At 43.5% G+C, this 22,433-nt stretch overlaps 1 protein-coding gene across 12 annotated transcripts in view; it reads right to left on the bottom strand.

Moving 5' to 3' along the window:
* The window catches only part of KALRN (kalirin RhoGEF kinase), a 502,548-nt gene that overhangs the window by 85,055 nt on the left and 395,060 nt on the right, over window positions 1-22,433 (bottom strand). For 11 of the 12 annotated variants that reach the window (XR_007632104.1, XM_050340466.1, XM_050340467.1 and 8 more), the window contains exons 34-35: window positions 15,194-15,223; window positions 13,373-13,619 (exon numbers count right to left, since the gene is read on the bottom strand). Coding sequence is in view for 11 of the 12 variants with exons in the window: in XM_050340466.1 (XP_050196423.1) it covers window positions 13,373-13,619; window positions 15,194-15,223 (277 nt within the window). In the remaining variant the exon portion in view is untranslated. The remainder of the gene's footprint in view (window positions 1-13,372; window positions 13,620-15,193; window positions 15,224-22,433) is intronic. The other variant, XM_050340465.1, reaches the window with a different exon arrangement.

The raw sequence follows: 22,433 nt of genomic DNA, 5'->3' as shown, positions 1-22,433 counted from the left end.
GTAGGCATATGTTCAGCAAATGTTAGAATATATCATTCCTGATCCCTCTGCTGTAGATGTCAGCACGGGATGGATTTACGGCAACTCAGCAGAGTTGCCATGACCTCATAACATCCTGGCACACCAACTCCACTGTAGAGCCTTAAGGGCCACAGCCAGACCCGTCTGCTCTGCTGCGATGGACCTCACCTTTACAGACTGCTCAGCCCACCTCTCCCAGACATCAGAAGCCCCCTATTGACACTAGCCTAACCTTCTGTCCTAATTTACAACCCATCTTTTCTCTTTCTCAGCTTCCTATAAAGAAGGAAGAGTCTATGGAAGAAGAGAAATTGCTTGGAGACTTATCCCCAAAAGTATCTTAAAAAGTTCATCAAGTAAAGGTGGATGGCCGTAGAGCAGACCACAGAATGAGATACATATACTTGCTTTCATGTCATTCAGTCTGCTTCAAGGCAATTTAGAGTTGCCCCAAAAATATTCAGCTAGGTATAATCCAGAATAGTTTCACCCACTCTCAGGAGCAGAACACACCTGCAGAACACATGTGCCCCTTCAACCTCCAGCCTAACTTTGCCTCTCAGAGATCTCAGAACAGATTCCTACATTGTCCAGTTCCTCTGGTTTCCTGGGCACAGGACCAATTCCACTATATATACAGCTTCTTCCTAAGCAGTAACCATTTGCTGGCAGCGAGTTGCTTAAGAAAACAGTTACAAGCTGATGTAAAGTACAGCCCCGCTACCATCCTCCAAGATCTCAGGGTGGGTTCAGCTGCTCTTGGACTGGCTCTACTGCTTCAGCAAGGTCTTGTGTGAGCAGAGAGGACTTTTCTGACCCACCAGCAGTACCACCAGATCAGTTATGCTCACATGAGGCTGTAGCAAAGAGCCTTATCTCACAAACTAGTTTAACCTACGAGGTCCAGTAAGTGAAACCATGTACCACATTATGTTAGTAGGGTATCGATTGGTTACTGGAGAAGTATGCTGGAGGGTGGGCACATCCTGAACAAGCTACTGGTCAGAATAAAAAAACCCCAACCCTTCAGCAGAAAAGAGTGAAATAAAAAATTAAAGCAGGTTGTGTGTTCGTTTCCTGAAGCACTTATCTCCATTAGAACACAGACATATCTTTGGGAGTTACAGCAATACCCAATGACAGAAGACAAGAAGCATTAAAGCACTGCCTTTTGGACATGTTTTGGCTCCTGTCTTACTCTGTTGGGTCTCAGTGGGGAAATCATAAGCCTATCTCAGCCCATCATGGTCTGCTTTCCAAGACAAACAGGAGCCTCACCCACTTGTGCCTGACAAAGGTGAGTTGTTGTTTTAGCAACTACAAACTAATAGTGCAACAAAAGTATTCATGGTCTGCCTGTCTCAACTTGCCCAAGGTTGTTCTATTTGGATAGCAGAAGCCACAGCTGATTTTTTCTTTCAAAAAGAAAGAAAATTTGTTTAATGAAAGAGTATTCAGACTATTTTCCTGAGATGTTCTGCAGCAAATTGCAAATTCTATTCATCACTTTTCCTCCCCCCAGTACCCAAAACAATTATGGTTCAAGGCAAGTTAAAAGCAAAATTTAAAAACTGGCACACACTGTTTGCTAGTTAGAGAGAAAATTTTCTCTCTTTTGCCAATCTGGAGGAATTGGTCGGGAATTAAAATAAAATTCAATGTCGATATTGTAAAAGATTTTATTTATTCAGGCCAAATTACTGCATTCACTGTATTTTCCACTTCCTTTTTATTCTAGGGTAAAAAGAAAACAGAGGATTTCTTACCATTCAAATGTTTAGGATGGCAAAGCTTTCTGATTTACAATACCAGATCTAAGACAAGCATAAAAGAACCTGTAAAGCTGTTATTGAAACTTATGGTGGGTGTAAATAACAAGGGCACACATAACAGGCAGCCTGCTGTGAGGAGAATTGGGGAAAAAAAGTAGTTTTAAAGCTATTTTTATCAGCTGGTGGAATGACTGGCTAGAAAACAACCCTTCTGCTTTTCTCAGTGTGGAGAACCTCTGCCTGCTTTCTTTCTTAGGTGTCCACACACTAGCACAGTAATGGCATTTTGAGGATGTTAGCTTTCTGAGAGGCAGGATTTCTGCTGATGTCCTGCCAGAAATGCTGCTCCTGGGAATGCCAGAGAGTGATTGCTGGTCTGGCACCAAATACTCTAGAAATCCCCCTTCTGCTTGGTACCATCAGGAATTGCCAAAAGCTGGATTTCTACACACTGGCATTTCCAGTCACCGCAGGACAGAAAAACCTCTTGTCTTTCTGTGAGAGGGACAAGGACATGATGTCACGGAGTACTTTTTAATTCCTATGTTCAGGCGAAATCCTGGTATGTAACAGCTCCACATTACATGATAGTTCCATGAGCACTTTGAGTTGTCAAGAGCCAGCAGCCCTGCCAAAACCCTTTGTTGCCTTTTCTGTCTCTCCAGGTGCCTGCTCCTTCCTGCCGCTACCCCTGTGCCAACAGAAATGTTTGTGCAGCCTCACAGTGAATCTGACCCATAAATGGGTCCAGGTTAAAATTAACCTAGGGTGGAAAAAAAAAGAGTTTGTTTTAGCCCAGGTTGGTTCCTTGGTCTGCCTTGGTTCTCCTGTCAGTATTGTTCAGATTTCACTGCAAAAGCCTCGAGCTCCATGGCAGTTGCATCACCTGTACTGCTGTGCTCTCTCCTGGCCTCAGTGATCCCACTCACTGTGGTAGATCCTGGCTTCTCAAGTAGGCAGAGGATACATACCTGATGCTCAGAGAGGATCAGCCTCCCCATGTGAGACAAACCAGGTACTTCCATCTGGCTGACTATCTTTTGCTCAGCAGAGAGAGGGAGAGACACCAGCCCACAGTGCTGCTGAGTGCAAGCCCAACTCTGTTGTGCCTGAAAGTCCTGTTTTATGATGGCAATCAGAAGCTGATGGGAGTGGAATGTACATTTTTGCATATTTACGTGCAGAAAGGCACATCTTTGGAATAATAAGGAAAGGCTGCAGCAGACTGAACATTGCAGTGTGTGTATAAATCCCAGGTGAAGGCTGTGTACCAGCAGTTATCCTGTGGAGCAGCACTGTGTATGCACAGCACAACCACAGCAGATCTGTCTGAACAGATGTGCAGTGACCATGAAGACTACAGAGTGTAAAGCCTGAACTACCTTGCCTGGCCACCCGTGCACAAAGCTTTTTTTCATTAAGGTTTTTCACAGGTCAAAGTGGCCTGTCTCTGCAGCAAGAGCACCCTGATTCCTTCACACTGCACGAAACCTAATTTGGCTTCTGCAGACAGTGAGAGGAAAAGTGTTCTTATTTCACTGAGTAAGAGTCCTGCCGAGTTAATAAATTCTTCAGTGCTTTTCTGAAGAATGCCATTTGGTTTTTACAGCCAGAACCTGTTCTCTAGTACCTAAATGCAATTCCCATAGATTTCCAAGGAAACTGAATATATATTTCTTGGCAAATACAGCTATTACCTTAAAATCCTGAAGATACATGACATCTACAGAGAAACTAAAGAATTGGGTACAGTCTGAAAGGAGTAAAACTCAAATGTACGAAGACCTAAAAATACTTGTTAGAAGTGTGTCCTGAGTTCAAAGATTTCAGTGTTCCTCCCTAGTGTAGAAAATAGAAAAATGTCCTTGAAATATGAACACTGGGTGCTACTTTAGAACTTGTAATCTTTTTGGCTTCCAAAAGAAAAGGACAATAAAACCTCTGTAGTTTGGCATCAGGCAGCTTAATGTTATTGGTGAAAAAAATGGAGTGTTCACTCCATGAAAACAGGAGTCACCAACACCCATGAACTGCAAATTGTCTTGATTAAGAGAAGTCAGTGGTGCTTTATTACGTGAAGTGTATGATTATTGTTTCTGTTGGAAGGCACACCTTAAGTCAGGGCTGGAGGCCATCCCAATCTTTCCTGCAATATGCAAGCAATTATCTCTATTTTCATACTGTGTAAAATTTAATTTGTATTTTGCAAACTTTGGAAAGAAAAAAATAAAAATACTTATTTCACTCCTTTTCAGTTCGGCAGAATCAATAACTGTTCAGTGCATTTATGAAGAATACATGATACATATGTAAAATATCACCTTTTAATAAATGCCTAGGGTATCCAAGAACAAGAATGGTTTAGCCTCTGTTATCCTGTTTTGAACTGTGAGAGACTTGTTTAAACTGATTTAAGGAAAATGTAGTCAAATATGAACTCTGCCTTAAAGAAAAGAAAAATAAAATTCTGGAGTTAAAGGCAATATTTTGAAGAAGAGATAATATCCTTTATAAGACCAGTTAATATGAATGGAAAAAGATACACTGACATTTATATAAATGACCTCCCGCTCTAGACTTTTAGACCATCATAGTGACAAGAACATTAACTCCACTTTCTAAAATTTGGGATTAATCTGAACTAAGCAAAGTTGACATTGTTTCAGGCGCTTCTGCAAAATATGTAACCTGGGAACAAGTGCTCTGACAAAATGCTTGTGTAAACGACAGGAAAATGAGGCTTCTCATGTCAGGATCAATGTATCAAATCTGTGCAGTGGGCTGAAGCAGATATACAGAAACATAATTTCTATTACTGGAAATACATCATTTAATTCACATGTGCTTTGCTTTGCAGTTTGCCTGTCTCCAGCTCAGACCAGTCAGGGAAATGGGGTTTTTAGCAGAAGTAGTTCACTTCAAAACATGCTCATAAAATATTTGTTTAAGATTAGCAACGGAAGGACCAGCCCAGCAGTATACAGGCGTTGCAGGGTGCAAATACCATGTTTAGGATTAGTCCCTTTAACTGTCTGGAAGCTAAAAGAGTGGGGAAGCAACATTTTGGGTAAGCCAAAACCATCAGTACTTGCAATTCTTGCAAGCAGCAGTTATAGGTTCAATCTTTGTGTTGGTGCTGTTAAAAAGCACATCTACAGTTTAAGTTAGTAGGGATGTCAGGCATGAACCCAGAACCAGCAGTTTATTTTTCCTTCATGCTTAAACTTTAAACATTTCAGGGAAAAGGATCAGGCAGTAAGTTAAAGAATATTGAGCAAGGCAGAAAACCATGAGGTAATAATGAATAGTGGTGCACTAAGGCTGGTTACACAGTAAAAAGCAGATTCCACTCTTCACCCCACAGTCCTAGATGGCTTATGGTTAAATGTCCATCTGTGAAAATGCTAAATTTAGTCTGGTCTCAGAGGAAACACAAGGCACAAGTCCTGCACATGCTCCTGTTGATCTTTGAGGATGACCTTCCTGTTAACTCGATGGGCCAAGCACTACAGAACAACTCCCCCCTTCCCACCACACTACATGTATTTCAAGACACACAACTAAATACAGAGGAAATAAATTTCACTCAAGGAGCTATTTTTATACCCTTCCTCCAGGCTGCCTGTTTTTCACCAGTGTGGTGGAAGCATGGAGATGTTATGGCTGCTGGCTTTAGGTCAGAGCTCGTATAAAACCTCATGGTACAAAATAAACTCTCTATGCTGCCTGTTTGCTCTGGTGTCTGCGCTGCACTGAGGTACCAAGGAGAAGAAACAGGAGGCATCTGTAAGGTTCCTATGCAGTTAATAGAATATTCAGACCATTTTCAGTAGGTGTCTCCCCTGGATAACTCTGCAGAGCGCTTTGGATAATACCTGACCTGCTCTCTTGAACCTCATTACCACAGCAGGAGCCCAAGTCCTTTCTCAGTACAACAACCACTGCTCAGACTCTGTGTGCACCATTTGTGGAGTCCATTCAAAGGCCTCTCACTCTGCTCTGATCCTGCTCACACAAGGGAAGGCTGAGCTCTGCCATTTTGTGAACAGAGGTGCTGGAATCACTGGAGTGCTGGGGACTGGCTTGGAGTCCTTTATATGGAAGATGCTTCTAGTCTTCCCTAGGCCACATGGGATGCTTCACAGCCCACATTACCCAAGAAACTATCTCACTTAATTAATTGAAAGTATAGAATTTACTCAATAGAACTGTCTTTGGCCTTTGTGATGTCCCAACAGCTGGGACATCAATAAGTGAGCTATACAAATTAAGACTCCTTTTCCACCATATCGTTGAAGTTGGTAAAAAAGGACCAATGCAGCCTTGTTTGTCCAGGTATGCACAGCTGAAGTGCTCTCAGACTGTCCTCTCTCAGATGGCTTGTGGGGTCAGGAGAGGGCTGTGGCCACCCACTCACCCTTCACCTAAGCAGCCAAGTCCCAGCAACTGGGACCAGCTGGGACCTTCCCTCTGTGAGGTGGAGTTGAGGAGGGAGGTTCTCACTTCTCTGCAGGACAGCAAGAGGGACATACCTGGGTTGGCTTAACCTGGTCCTGGAAAGGATGGGCTTCCACAGAGGCTGTGTGAGGAACTGCAGTCCTGAGCCTGACACAGAGGGGGACTCAGTACAAGTGGTTCTTTTCTTTCCCGTGGGGAAGCATGAAAATGCCTTCCAAAGAAACATCCAAGAGTTGGGAGAATGCATGGCTATGTTTTGGCAACTCAGTTCTCCTTCTCTGTCTCACCTTGAAATGCTTAGTCACGTCTACCTGAGCATTATTCTCAATACCTCAGACAGACAGAAATAAGGCAAGAGAAAAAAAAAAAACGAGAGAGGAAACAGGTCCAGAGAGGCCATAAGAGAAAGCCTCTTTGGAGCTGAGATTTGTCTTCCCCTGCCCTCAATACCACTACTGAGTTTCTCTCCAGTTTCTTTGCCAGACCAAGCGCTGAACCCTTTGGCATTCATGATGAGCTCAGTGTGCCACAGCATTTTAAATTCCCTCCAGTTGTTTTTTTGTTTTGTTTTGGTTTTTTCCAGTGAAAAAAACCAGCACAGACACTGTACATTGAAATTTGGGATTAAGCTGACAGGGGACTAGGTGGATAAATTTTACCCCCTGTCAGAAGGGGAAGCAGAGGCAAAGTAAACAAGAAAATTTGCAGGCCTTCTCTCTTTTAAACAAAGACTCCTGTGTTTAAAATAATAAAAATCCACCGTACTAAAGCAAAGCAACTTCCCCCAAAATAGCCTTTCCTGTTTTATCAAAGCATTCATCAAAATTGTACTTCTCCACAAAAATAAAGTCCCAGGTAGAGCACTGGAGGCCCTTTGCTTTGAGTAGATAACAAAGCAGCTGAAGCAATAAGCATAATTTATTTTACTGGTACCTGGTATGTCCTAAACAAGTCCACATGGCTGAATGTAGGTGTGCCACACTGAAAATAAGAAAAAAATCATAAAAAAGAAATACCACATCAGAGAAATAGGGCTGTTCACAAGCCATGAGAGCATGGCTCCAACATACACGGCTCCAACAGCCTGCCTACAATCTGGGTCCACATTTCCCATGCTTGGTCAGGCTGTGCCCAGCTTACTGAGTTACTCAGGTAGTGCTTGGACTGACACTGCCTGTTAGGGTTGACTAAGCCAGGATTTGTGAGTATAGTTTTGTTTTCCTGATGTGCCCAATAGGTAAAATCTCTGGTACAGCTACAGGCTTAGTGACACGAATCACCCTACACAGGTATGGCTCGTCCTCTCCAGAGCCAAGCCTTGACTTGGCCTACCCCTTAGACACAATGAAAATCAGATCTCATCACTCCTATTGCCAACTGTTGCTAAATATTTGTTCATTTTTTATTATTTTGGAGATAACAGAGTCCAGGAGAAGGTGTAAACATGGATAACTCCAAGCATGGACACTTTATGGGTGTCTGAGTTCTTCTACAGAGGACTTTGAAGAAGCAGAAAGCAACAGAGGTCTGGGATCAAAATATACCAGTAGGTCGGGGAGTGAGGCATGATCGGCTCTCCAGCTCTGGGGCAGACACTGCCAGCTGAGGTAGGAAACAGTGATATGGTGGGGAGAAACTGTGAAGGGCCATGAAAGTGAAGATAGATGGACGTTGTTTGAAGAGAGAGAGGAGGGAGACACAGTACAGCAAAAAAGGAAAAAGGTGACCTGACTGAAATAGCAAAGTGGTTTTGAGTTCTTTTGTCTTTCTTTTCCCATTCCTTTCACAACTGCATAGAGACACAGTTGTACACTGAGGCAGAGCAGCAGTCCCGAGCCGGGCTATGGCACACCTTGGTGCCAGCCCACAGAGAGCTGCCATGTCACACCATGCTGGCTGACAGGCTTGTGTTTCCAGCTGCTCTATCATAATTGAAAAGGAGTGAAAACACAGCAAAAACTTTCCTGATGTGATTTTTCTACGTAAGCCATGTCCTGAACTTGCAACAAGGAGGCACCAAATGCCAGCAGAAGGGCTCCACATGACCTGTCTTGAAAAACAGCCTATACTATGAAATTTTAACTCTGAACACCCTCTTTGGAGCAGTGATAGGAACAGAGGTGAGGATTTGTTTTTTAATTTAAATATTGCGTATTTATATTGACAATGGGAGTCTGAACACTGTTTGTTTAATAGAAACCCCACGACCTGTTTATGTACCAGTTAAATCAACTGTGTTACCTAATGAAATATTTCCTTTAGTTCAGAGCCTGGCAAACATTTTAATCAACTACTCTTCATTAGGACTTTCAAAAACAAAAGCAATTTCTCAGCCTCTACAAGGACAAATGAAGGTTTAACGCAGCACACTAAAACTTCTGAATCATCCTCACACAGCTCCCCTGGGACATCAGGAATCATTACCATGGAATATGTTTGCAACAGAGATTGTTTAAAACACAACAGAGAAAATGCATGAGCCAATGCAGATCGCAATTTAATACTCAACAGGAACAGGGATACAATAAAAGCAACCTAGATTCTTCTCCCGCACTAAAATCCAAGATGTTCTTAAAAAGAGACGTGGGAAGAAACAGTAATGCCTTTCCCTACACAGATGCTTCTTCTGAGACCAGTAACTGAAGGAAAGAGACTTTAAAATGCATCAAGAGCGAGGTTAGCCTGACCAGCTTTGCACACTCATGCATTAAACGATCTGGTCTTTCCCACAAGGAGAAGTTACAAAGCTGCAAGTCTCAGTGTGACCTCTTTTTCACTGATACCACCCTTCTCACCAGGTTAAATCCTTATTCTGCTTCCTTCTGTCACAGCCCAGCCTGCCATTCCACCTACCACCCACAGGCTCTCTCCGGGTGTAGGATCGGGTAGGAGACCCCCAAACACAGAAGCTGTGGCCTGCACAGCATCAAAACTCCTGCCCCTCCTGCCCAGAGTCTGGTGCTCTACCAGCTGATGGACGAGGTCAAAGTGACCCATCTGGGAACTGCAGGCAGGATGCTCACCCTGCTAACATACGCTCTGCAAGATCTGTGTTCCCTCTTCAGTTGAAAGAGATCCAACTATTTTTCTGTTTGCTCTGTTACAAGGACCCACCACTGCCACCACAGCCCTGCTGTTAGGTGGCCGTCTGCCTGCACAGCAAGATGTTTGCATAGCATCTTAAAAAAATATATTCCTTATGTCCTCCAGAGATATGCACCAGACACAAGTATCCTGTGGGCAGGATCTGGCTCAGAGCCCTGAACGGGACCCTCCTTTCACATATCATCAGTATAAAACAAGTGGCATGAAACCCTATCTTTTTTTAAATGCTTTCTTTTTCTTTTTGGGATGGAGGTTATTTAAAATTACTGCAAGAACTAACCTTTGTTTCTCTTTGAAATACTCTGTGTATTTGATGTTACAAGAAAAATGCTGTGTAAGGAGTCATAAGACAAAGACTTTTATGATCAAGATTTCATCTAATAGTTTCATGGGCCAAATTCAAATTTGGAATCACTCAAAGTTAACAGGTTGACACCAGGAATATGCCTGGGGCAATACGCTTATTGAATATTGGCTAGGTCATTACACTGCTTTCTATCCAAGTGGATTGCTCTCTTAATTTGAAATGTATAGCTTAATACCTTAGATCTCAATTACAGAGTAAAAGAGAAATAAAAGAAATAAAAGTTACAAATTTAGTGTAATTAGTCATGTAAGATAGTTCAAACAGAGCTTTATTCCTGGTCTTTTTCCTTCCTAGGAATACTAGTCAGAAAAAAAAAACATCCTGCAAATTCTGGAGTACAGTAACAGAGACCTTTTACTCAATCATCTGTAAATCACTTGCAAAAGGTTAATTCCAGAAATCTGTTTGCCTTTTTATAGAGGGTCATTGCAAACACTGTCAGATCATCGGAAAGGAAGGACAGGCAGGAGGATACTTGTGTGTTGAGATGAAAAAATCAAATGTGTATCCTCCAAAGGAACACAGACAAGAGTCAGACGGAAGGCTGGCAGACCAGTCCTTACAGTCTCTGCACTTTCACTGATCAACAAGAGACACCTGTACAGATATTTCATTACAAAAGGTAGGAAGTGTTCTCTTCTAGGTTTGTTCTGTTATGTTCACACCACCTTTTTCCTTTTGCAATATTTTATGTTAATTCACCACCTATTTTCAAAAGAGGTGTAAAAGAGTAAGGAAGAGCCAGAGCACATGTTCAGTTGTGAAGTTTGGTTTTGCATTTCCAGTGGCTTTCAGTTAGACTGTTTAAAAAAGCTTGATAAGGACTTGCACTGATGCCTTACAAAACGTCCTGGTGATCCCATCAAATCTGTCAAGCCTTCATCTGTTCAGATGTTGGCTGACATATTACTTTCTTTACTCTTTCACTTGAAGGACAGTAGGTAACTTCTCTAAGCCATGATTTATATTTACACTCCACAATAACTTATAATAGGACAAAACAGTAATTTGCCATTTCCCTCTATGCAGATGTAACTGTGTTTTGATACTTGGCAAAACTCTGCATGTTTCTAAAATAGATGGCAATTCTATTATTAGAAATGTTAAGTTTTGAGTGTAGGTACTTTTTGTTCCTGAAATTACAGTGCTTGTAAAGGCAAAGAATTATATGTCCTGGTAATTGCAAGCAAAATTCAGCTGTTAACCTGTTTTTCTGCAACTGTGTATGTTTACATACTTGAAGCAGACCGGGAACATCATTAATGTTGATGTAAGATGTGCCAGCCTTTGTTCTGAGAAAGGCCAGAAATTTTGCAAGCCTGGACCAAAGAATTCTGTATCCAACCTGTGCCTAAAGCTCCTGGAAGCAGAGAAGGGCACAACTCTGAATAGGCAGAAGCCCTTTATCATGATAATCTTTCCAGTACCTCGTAAGACCAGCAGGCTCTTTCAGCAGCTACTGCACCCCTTTAAACTTACCCCTCTTTCTTTATTCCCAGCATCTGTTCATTCAGTTTAAACAATTTCCTGTTTTCCTAATAGAGGGAGAACTGATTAGACACAGAGCCTATTTGCTGTACTCTAGCCAAAATAGTGGATAGGGTGGTTATTTTTATTATTTCTAGCTGCACTTCTGGAGATCCCATTAATACTGAGGCTCCCTGATACAGCTTTGGTATGTGCAGGAAGAAAACTGAGGCCAAGGGGGAAAGAGATATAAGGAAATAAAGGCCACGAATACATGGCTGGAGCCAGCCGGCCCCAGGCTCACTTGGCACCTGTTTAGAGAGCCAGGTCCAACCTGGAAGCTATGACAGCATTTTTGGTGAGGGAACCTGCCCACAGGCAGGCAAAACATGCTAGCAAAGGCTCAGTGCTCTGCTGACACAGCCTGGTGGCTTCCAGGCATCTGGAATTCGGCTCTGGCCCTCCAGCCACACCCAGCACTGTGCCCATCCTGCCATACCTGTGGTGCAATTGTGCCCTGGAGCTCATGCAGTCATACCAAAAGCAGAGTTCCCATGTCCCCTGGCAGCCTCCAGCCCCTGCACCACCCTGTCTCCATCCTCAGGATTTCCTGCCTCCCTTTCCACAGCCTACTCTTGCAATTTTTAGATATATTTCATTTAAGCAAAAGCTCTACAACCTCATGGACTCGAAGTTTGAGTGGTGTCACCCAGTGAAGTGTCCTTCAGCAGAGGACACAAGCCCAACTGCTGGACCATGCACCCAGCAGACACGTCCCTGGCTTCCTGTGAGTCATGCCAGGCAGTGACTGCTCTTACACAGGCCAGGCTGACTCTCAGCTTTACTTTTCTGTTTGTTCCCAGATTTAATTTGCATGTAAGCAACTGCAGCACTTCTCAGTGGAGAGCTGAGGACCAGGACAGGCTCCTGTGGCAGCAGCAGCAGCACAGGGCTCCAGGCATGGGGCAGTGAGGAGAGGTGGCAGCGGGTCTAAGAAGCGTGTGAGCAGTTTGCAGTTCACAGCACAAACAGAGCTGACAGCTGAGGGAATCGAGTCTGAGAGGAGAAGCTGAGCTCTCCTCCCCGGATTTGGTTCAGATGCCTCTTTAAGGGAAACTCTGATAGCAGACCCTGGCCCTGCAGTGCTGCTTTGTCCTGGGCATGTGTCCCACTCCTAGCCTCCGCAGTGGGAGGGCAGGCAGGGAACGAGGACAGACTACAGCTCAGTTTCAGTGCTTTTTCTGCAAACAAACAAAACCACCAAGCTTAACTTACTCAAGCAACAATGATTTCAATTCTATTTCTCTTAACACAGAGGGGGAAAAATTTTTAAAAGCCAGTTCAGGTTGCAGGCTTCAAGTTGGGATTATAGGAGCCTTTCCTACCTGGGCCTTCCTTGCATTGTGCATGGCCAGAAGTGGGGCCACAGCCAAAAGGAGACCTGCTCTGGCCACACTGAGCTGAACCAGTTCTGGTCTATCAGTCTGGAGCATCTCCTAAGCCTGGTTGCATGGATGCTATATGTGGGACACACATTGCTCAGAACAGAACATCAACTAAAGAGGCCACAGACATCACAGAGACGAACAATATTTCACCATTCATTGCGGGTGAAGCCCAAGCTCTCAGGATAATACCAGGGACGTGTCTTGTTCCACCCTTACTGTATTCTTTCCCCATTTTACTGTGCCATTAGACACAGTGTCTCCAGTTCAAAAGGCAGTAGCGTGTACCAGTAGTCACTGGTGGCCTCTTAGCAATTACAGACAGGCAGTAGGGTTATACCAAAACAACATGAACTAGTGTGCACTGTGGCACTCATAAAATAACATATCCACAATTTGGGGCATCCTGGGTATATATACAGCATGATTTCCCCTCCCTTTAGGCCATTAGGCACCAAAACAGTCCCTTTGTTGTTTAAGGGTCTTATTTTTATCCATATTCTCAAGACAATAATGATTACCACATAGCAGAGGACGCACACGTACGAACATTGATTCATGGACATGGAGTCGGGCTTGTGTTGTGCCCATTCACAGAGATTTGGGAACAAAACTCACCAATGACTGAACAGCCTTTTACCCACGCCGACTGCAGGAGCAGCCCAAGCAGCTTTGCACTTACATGATACAAAAGGGAAAATTCAAAACAGTCTCAGACCTGTCAGAGTGTTGCCTACCTTTTCCTGAAGGGAAGAAGCAATCCATCTCCACACTGCTGCGGGAATGGGAAATGCAGAGAGCGCTGCTGGGGACCAGACCCTCCTGAGGTGGACTCCGCTCTGTGGTCCGGACCAAACACCAGCCTGGTCTTTCACTCGGCCTCTCCAGCAGCTCCACTGTCTGCCCCACTTGAATGCTCAGCTCGCTGCTGTGGCCTGCTGTGAAGTCCTGGAGCACCACAGTTAGTTCACACCCTCCAGACAACTGCCCAGGGTCAACAGAAAAGAAAAAAAAAAAAAAAAAAAAAAGGGAAAGGAATAGATGTTAGAGGAGGTAGGATGAAAGCAGTCATCTTTGCATCATATTTACACTGGCAAAGACAGGATTTGTCTTCCTTAGAAGCCAAGTTAATAATTTCTTTTGTCAAAGTTCAACATGTTGTGGCCCTGGTTTCCTTTACTTCTTATTGATTTTGCTGGGCTGAAGTGAGACACCCATCCACTAACCTTTTGAATGCTAGCTGTGGGGGAATTTTTGAGCTGTGAATTTTCTAGCTGTGAGCGTCCATCAGAAACCCTGGGGGTTTTTTTGTTGCTTCAGTTTCTGGGATGACTTTCTAGAAAGGCAATAGCCCAGGATGCCTCAGTGCTATGCCTCATGGCAAGACAAATTCCAGCTTGCCCCTTTACAGCTTGACCCAGACACATTCCCACATGCCACCAGTGCAGTGAGGAAACAGTTTCTCTTTTCTTGCAAGTCAAGAAACATACCCTCATCTCCCCAGTCTTGCTCTAGGGACCTCTTGGGAGACTAGGAAATCCTGATGGGACAGATCAGAAAAGCTCCTCCCATGCTCTCTGACGGAACCCAGAGGTGTAAATATATAAACACAGAGTGACTGATTATATGCTGACTTCCAGGATTTGTACCTAAGAATAAATGTATCATCTTACTTCCGTACTGAGCACTGGCAACCTGATGCTTTCCTTCAGCCTCACACCCTGTGACTCTGGATGAACAATTCTGGTCTCTGTGTAATCACAGGCTCTCTATAACCAGCGGATATATAAGCACTTGTGCATACAGCAGAGCAAAATAGAAGAAGGGATTGCACAAGCTTGTTTTTAACAAAGCTTGGGTTTTTTACAGATTTGGACCTCAGAGTTGGATTCTTGTGTGTCTAAAAAGGTGTGAGAACAAATCCAAGTTTTTCTGGCATGAGGAATCTTTCTTAATGCTCCTCTGCAGTGTGGACTTCTTGCTGTCTGCCCATCGTTAGGGGCCCTCCTTCTTTGTCCTACATGCTGCCTACTGCCCTGAAGTATCCATAAATCTTTGAGGTCAAATTTGATAGAAATTTTGATGGAAATTAGTTCACTGATCCAAAAGTTATTAAGATGAGAACAGTAAACAAGCTGATTCAAAACAGAATAATACCATAAACCTAATTTTCTTAGGATATTAAGCTAAAACAACAGATAATATACAATGTTTTTAAAGGAACAACTTGTCAATCCAACTGAATTGGAATAAATCTTGTAAGATGCTGAGTAATTGCAAAATCAGTGAAAACTGGGGTCTGCTTATCAGCTTGAATGGGGGAACCCTTGAGGAGATCACGTTCATCTCTACAGACTTTATTCTTCAGGTGGTACAATCTCAAAATCCCTTATCTAAGCCCAAGCAGCCCCAAATACACACTCCCATGGGAACAGCCTGTCTCCCCACTCAGTGGCATAGGGGTTTGTGTGTCCAGTGCAGATGTGAGAGAAATCCCACTCACAGGGGTGATATTCACAATTACAGAAAGGGGTCAGTGGACAAGGACTGGTTCTCACCTGTCCTGTGTCTCTGCCGTAGACGAAATGCTAGATTTGGGGAAGAAGAAGGAAATATTTCTCTGAAAGATTATTTGTAAATAAATAGAAAACACCAAACAAAACAAACCACGGCAGCTGTTCGAGGCCATTCAGACAAAGTGCTGGCATTAATCCTGACAGAAAGAGCTCAGTGGGTTGATGAAAGCACACAAGAGATCATTTTAGCACCTATTTGGGCAGTTTATCAGCAAACCCACCTCTTGTCACACTGACATAACCTCCCCATAACTGGAATACAGACATTCACAGGTATGGTAAGAATAAGATATTGCTATAATATTTGCTGAAGTTTCTTTGCTGTGGAATAATTTGGGGAGTACAAAATCTTCTTGATCCAATATGATATCTGATTTTGTATGGCATGGGATATTTACGACACAAGAAAAAACCCGATCACTTCTTGCTAAGTACACTGACAAATCTTACCAAATGTGATGATTTTCCCCTTAAGTCTTCCACTTTTCCTTGTCAGGTAAATTTTTTGTCCCCCAAATTATGCTATCTATCATATCTTCCCTGAAAATAATCAAATCTCTCCTTCTTTTAGGGGAAAACATGTGAAGAAATACTCTGCTATATCAACTTATCACCCAGAGAGCTATTTAGAGCATTTCCATGCCCTGTCCCCGAGTACCACTAGGTGTCCGTGTTTGCCATCACACAGCAAGTGAATTTGCTATAAAGAATTAACTCTCGCTTGTCTTCAAAGTGCTTATCTAAGGATGAGGTGCAGTGTCTGGGCATGAAGGAGCTGGTTCAGACAGGATCCCAACACTCACTGCTTTCAATGGTAAAGGCAGAGGATGTTACAGAATATTAAAAAATTGTCTTCAGATGGTTCAGATTGAATTTTGAAAAATGAGTGATTTTTATCGCTTAGGCAGGAAAAGTGAAACAGCCCTGAAATAATCCAGGGGGAAAAGTCTGGTCAAGACAGCACTTGGGGAAGTTTGGGGCTAACAAAGCACTTCCTAAGGAGCATCAGCCTGGGAAGTGCTGCCCTAAGCAGGTCCCTGCTCCATGCCTGTGATGCTGCTCTCCTTACTGGGGTCTGAGTGGCCTTCTGAGAGACCTAACAGGCCTTCAGAAATAACTAAACATCTGGGACACAAACAGATGCTTCAATTTGGGCAACACCTGTAAACACTATCCCAGAGGATGCAGGTGGGCTCCATGACCCTCAGGTACCATCCAGCCCTGTGCGCCTGTTTGCTCTGACTCATTAAAAATAGCAATTTAATATAATGAGAACTGGAAGCAATCAACCCCTGTAGGAGCTGCTTGGCACCTGGCGTGATCAAGTTCTTCCTCAGCAGGCGAGACATTCACCCCTCTGGCTTTAGAAGCATACCTTTGATGTGTGAGGGAGGGAGCCAACCTCCCTCAGCTTCCTGGAAGCGGAATGAATTTAAATCATCTGCTCCTCCAGCATCCTCTGGATAGAAGTAAGGACCAGGAGTTTCTGTATGCTCCAACTCACCACTTGGAGCCAGTACTAAAATAATGCATTTTGTGGGAAAGAGCCCACCTCTGACAGGTGGAATTCAGCAGTTTCTGTTTTACAGGTAGATGCAGGTAGTAGGTACAAGCAGCTAGCTCAGGTAGATAATTTTTAGATGCCACCTGCAAAGAACAGAAAAGGAGCTCCTTCCTTTCACCCAAGGTCTTCCAAGTGTTTCTCAGGCCTGTTCTGTGTCTTACAGACCACCACACCACAAAGAACATTTACTTACCAAATTAGCCCACAGCAAAGTAATCTCTCTAGAAAACGTACAATATACTAATACATATACAATTTGTAAACCACTGAGGAATAATGCAAATACATCTGATTCCCGATGACAGAAATCCTTTCACCTATGAAGTGATGTCTCAAGCTTTTAGTTACTTAATTTGTTTTTAGGGAGCAATGTTCCAGTCTCAGAGAAGTGCATCATGCTTCTCTCTATGCTGCAGCACGCAAATAGGAATACAGATAGGCTGCTGGTTTCTCACACATATTGCATTTGTTTTAGAAAGAGAAAGAAAATAGAGAATGCCCTTAAGGTTGAACTTCACAGGTAAATGGTTTCATATTTTAACATGTAACGTTCACTTTTATTATTCATGTGATTAAAACCACCATTAAAGCCACTGACTGGATATATTTAAAACCCAGACAGCACCCTAATCTGTATATGGCACAACAAGATTGGTGAGACACGTTAAAATAAAAATAACAATGCAACATGCCTTTGCAGAGCACAAGGCATAACTGAAAGATCCAACCAAGGGACAGATCTAATGAATTGCATAGCAAGCAACAGCCTTAAAATCAGGAATAAAAGGAAATGGAAGAAGCAAATAGCAAAATATAATGAGGAAGCAAAAGGGCCCCAGGCAGTCTGGAGTAAATGTGCCGAATGCCCTGAAAGAAGCCAGCAGCAGCCCCAGCCTGTCTCCACAGTGCCTGCCATCAGCAAGACATCTCCTGTCCTCTGCCTTCACGTGTTCCTGGGCCAGAAAGCATCACTGTGCATTCAGCATGTAAGTGTTTCATGAGGATGTTCTACCACAGGTCAAACCTGAGCTAGAATGGAGCCCTGCCCTGTGTCACCAGTGCAGGCAGGGACCCAATCACACCATTGACAAACTCCCTCTCTGCTGCAGGACATTGCTCACACACCTCAGAGCATCGATGTGAGCAGTTTGTGTCAGACACCAACCCTGGTGAATGAGCTCCATCACTCACATGAACCTTTGGCTTCTGGGAACACCCAACTGAGTGCTCATCAGCTGCAGGAGGGTGAAGTGCAAGCAACCAAAGTGATCCCAGGCACAGTGACATCCTGCTGCAGGGGCATCCAGGGTGCTCCAAGTGAAGGAGCCAACTCAGCTCCAGGGACCAGCAGGTACTGGTTAGTGCAGGAGTACCATGAGATGGTATTTCCTGAATCACAGCGTGTGTTTATGGCCACTGCTGCACCTGCTTAGTTTTCAGCCACAAAGCAGCAGTCAGAGGAAGTAAGGCTGAACGCCAGAGGCATATTTTTAATCAGAAAACACCTATCAGGTCACAGGCTGTCCTTCCTTCTCTCTAAAATAGATTATAAGTAGTACTAAATCCACTCCAGTTGAAAGTGAAGTGGGAATGATTAGCTCTCTAACAGGGTGAGCAGGTATTTGGGAGGTGGGCATTTGAAGTCTGTTTAAGTATTTTGAAATATGCCAACATTGTTGTAGAAATCCACACTAGCTGGTTATTTACATCTATTGAATAGCACACAGAGCTCTGCTAGTTTAAACAAAGCATCCTGTGTGGTGCAGCACTGTGGCCTAACATAAATTGCTGGTTTTCTGTTGCTTTTAGGCTTTCTGCCCATCTGGTTTTGGATGAAAGCCAGTTTTGGATAGAAGCATTTAGTCACCATAAACAGCCTATTTCAAGAGGGTGATAGGGGCAGTAGGAGCAAGAATGGGATTTGCATTTTTATCAAGAGCTTTAAAAAAGTGAATAAAACCACTTAGATGTTGTTTCTGTCTGTGCTGAAATAAATCCAGGAGCTGTCACTCTAGCTGGAGGACAGGCATGAGAAATCTTAGCCCCCACAGAGCTTCTTGTGAAAATTTCTGTAATATTGTAGAGATTTGCTTTTTTTCTGGGAGGTTAGAGAGTGAGAGATCAAGTTCAGAAAAAGCCTTTGAGGAATTTCAGTGCTAGAGAATTCCTTTAGTTTTCTTACTCTGTAACAGGCTCTGTTTGGAGTGTGAACTCTGAGTCACCTATGTTCCTGCCTCTAAAGCCTCTGCAGCTCTAAAGGATGCTGAACTGCGAGCTCCGGCATTTCTGGTGACTGCTTTATTGCACCTGTATGGAGGTGATTCTGAGGGGACAGACTGTATTTCAGGAGCTATGAGCTGAACCAGGAATAACCTCCTGTGGTCAGTAGAATGGCTCTGGACTGAGTTCAGAATTGGAAATTCACTGGGGAATACGTGGCTCATTCTCTGAGTCTTTCTTAGTCTTCAAGCCGCTCTAACAATTTTCCATTAAGATGGAGTTGGTGCTTCCCACTCTTTCTGTTTTGTCTGACTGAACAGAGAGGATCACTGCTTGAGCTTCACAGGAAGGTCTGTTTATATTTAGCCAATTAGTCAAACACATGGCTAGGATAATGGTGACATCCTGTAGTCCAAATGTACCATCTTTGCTCTTCTCAGCAAGGAGATAAGAGAGGCATCTGGATGTGCAGCATTATAAATATAAACACAGCAAGTTATTCCACAGCAGGAAGAAGAGACAGAGATGGCACATGGGACATATAAATATGCAAACAGAAAGGAAATCTGGTGTTATAGTCTCAAATCGCACATACCTTTCCTGTCCAGCATCTCTTGCTGGAGTCCCTCACTAGACAACCATAGACTGTGCTGGATTTTGGACTCTGGCATATGCTGACATCTGCACAACAGCTTGAATGGAGCTGTCTGAATTATTTCTGGAGCCCTTTTTCCAGAAAGTAAGACTAAAGTTGATCCAAATGAAACAGCACTTCTAACTATAAAAAATGCTTTTGAAGATAAAGACAACCAGATTCACTTAGTTTCACTCGACAAATTGAACCAGAGCATGTCTGCATTTGATCCTATCAGATTGACATTCTCCTCATGGCATTTGGCTCAAAGAGCTGGTAGCCAAATTCCATTCCTTTTCCTTCCCTGGAGAGGCACAAAATGGAGCAGATATTGTCTGTGCTCCTCAGACACACTGCCAGCATGACTGGCTCCAAAACCCTGCCAGTGCTGCAGAGGGTAAGAAAGGTAAGCAAGGCAGATGGCTGAAACCCTCCAAGGTAAACCCTATCTGCTGTCTTTTCCAACCACAAGATGTTCTAAACCCACCCAGGGTTAATAAAAATGCAAGAATAGATTGAAATCAGGAAGCACCGACTGGTTGCTTTCTTTCGTACGTGCACCACAGTCTGAGCAATCCTGACCTGGGGGATCGAGGGTTCCAGTCACAGATGATTCATAAGACACCAATTCCCAAGACACTCCCAGCAAGTACACAAAATCTGATCATGTATTCTGGCCAGGAACTTTGTGAAACACCTTCAGGTATAAACAGCAGTGGCAAAATGTGCACAGTAAAAAGTCTTTCTTCACAGCTGATGAGTTTAAAATAGAAACCCAGCTGCCTGCATCACATACCTGGTGCTGGTGGAAAAGGAGAATTTGAGTCCAACAGAAGCTTTAGAAAAATAAGGGTCAAGAACATGAGCCCTTGCAAAGGGTGGGCAATACACACATCTGTCTTTATCTAACTGGGGCATTCTGCCCTAACCAGAGTTTTGAGAAGGGAGGAATCAAAAAATCTTACAGAAGACTTGTTTGCTCCTCAGTGGTCCCAGCTGAGTATGATCCCCCACTAATTGTTTATCATCAGAGAACCTACACTTTCCCTGATATCAACATCAGGGAATAATTAGGACCTAGAGGTCCCTGATCAGCCACCTCAGCTTTTAAATTACAGCAAAATGAATACAGTTACCTGAAGAACTAGGAGCAATGGCTCACAGTAACCAGAGGAGAAACATCAGAATGATGCTCAGAGGAAAAGCACAAGAAGATCACCTAGGGATCCTTTAGAACAAAGTGAATCTCAGTTTGTGCACTGGATCAATATGGCTCAATACACATATCCTCAGATATTGCCTGCAATGATTCTTGGTAGCATCATAGGAAACCCCAGCACTCCTCCTTCAGGGATATTAGCTCCTCAAAACTGGTGAGGATATGAACAAAGAAACCAAAACCACAACGAAGTATTTAAAATATCCCCTGATGTTTTTTCTGCCCAAATTGATGAATTCACAGAACAGATGTTTTACATAAAACTGGCTTTGTTTTTAATTGGAGGAGATTATTTAAACTATGTCTTGGCCATATGGTACTGTAAGTCTGACTCCCCTCTGCCATTGCTGAAGAGGCTAGCTTGGCATCCCTCTCTATTTTCAAGTCATTTCCTTTTTACAGATTTAATAGCTGCTATTTTTCTCTTTTATTGTTGGTCCCTAGGTCCCTTTACTATAAATCAGAGCCTTAGGCCCAAAATTAATTCAAAGGTGGATTTGGAGAAGTTGCTTTGAATGATTTTCGGTGGTAGGTTGGTCTAATAGAAAATAAAGGTAAATCCAGATCTGAGATACAGAAGAATGATGACGGTGAGTTCATCGCCAAGCTGCCAAAGGAAGACCTGCTCCTGGTTGGCACATTTTCCTGCTCCTTCTCCCCTTGCAAGTGCCACACTGCAGAGCTGCCAGGCAGGCTTCAGGCTGGAAGAACATGTGATGGCTGAGAGCACTTCCCTACCCCAGCACTGCACTGGGCACGTGGCTGGGCTCAGAGCAGCCTGGACATCTGGGGCCTATATTTCCATTGCACCCAATGCAGCCCATGAGTTCTCATCAGTTGAGAGGAATAATGCTCCTGGTAAATTTAAATCACAGACTTTAAGTCAAGAGACTGGGGGTGCAATGTAGACTATGGATGCTGTTTGGGTGAGGTGGCTGCAGTTAGTCTGATAACAGCTGGAGGCAAACAGGCAACCTCCACAGATCCTTCTCCCTCTCTCCCAAGCTGTTTTCTCCAACACCTGTAGTTTGCTGGTTGTTTATATTAAAGTATCATCCTAATGATATGCTTCACCTCAGTGTTCCCATTAATCACCACATAAAAGCAGGCCACTGCTGCTGCATGGGTGAACTCTGCTTGAAGCAAAGCCAACTTGGAGCACAGGAGTTTGCCCTCAGAGTGTGCCCTTGGCACTGAGAAAAAAGGAAATTGTGAGAGATGATTGCTTGAGTTTGAGTCCTCCTTATTGCTTGCCTTGTCCACTGCACCCACTGAGCCTTTCCAGCACTACTACATGATCTCCAGCCGTCACAACAGTTGCAGTTTGAGTCCCAACAGTTAAATCCTGGGGCTTTCATTCCCTTCTCCATAATACTGCTATTTACTTGAGGTGACCTCATTTGCCAAGTGATGTAACAGGGTGCACGATCGAGCCTGGCACGTCTAAGCAGATGTTTTCAGTGGACACAGAAACAGCATTATGAAAGAAAATATCGCCTAAAACCTGAGCAGCACAAGAGATTACAATGGCCTTTATGCAGATCAGCTTACCTAAAATAGTGCTGAAAGGCCTTTGGCTCCATCA

This window comes from Myiozetetes cayanensis, unplaced genomic scaffold, assembly GCF_022539395.1.
Source record: "Myiozetetes cayanensis isolate MyiCay16 unplaced genomic scaffold, myiCay2020 scf9, whole genome shotgun sequence".
In the NCBI taxonomy this organism is placed as follows: domain Eukaryota; kingdom Metazoa; phylum Chordata; class Aves; order Passeriformes; family Tyrannidae; genus Myiozetetes; species Myiozetetes cayanensis.
The sequence above is the reverse complement of the archived record's forward strand: the minus strand, read 5'-3'. Positions and strand labels throughout refer to the sequence as shown.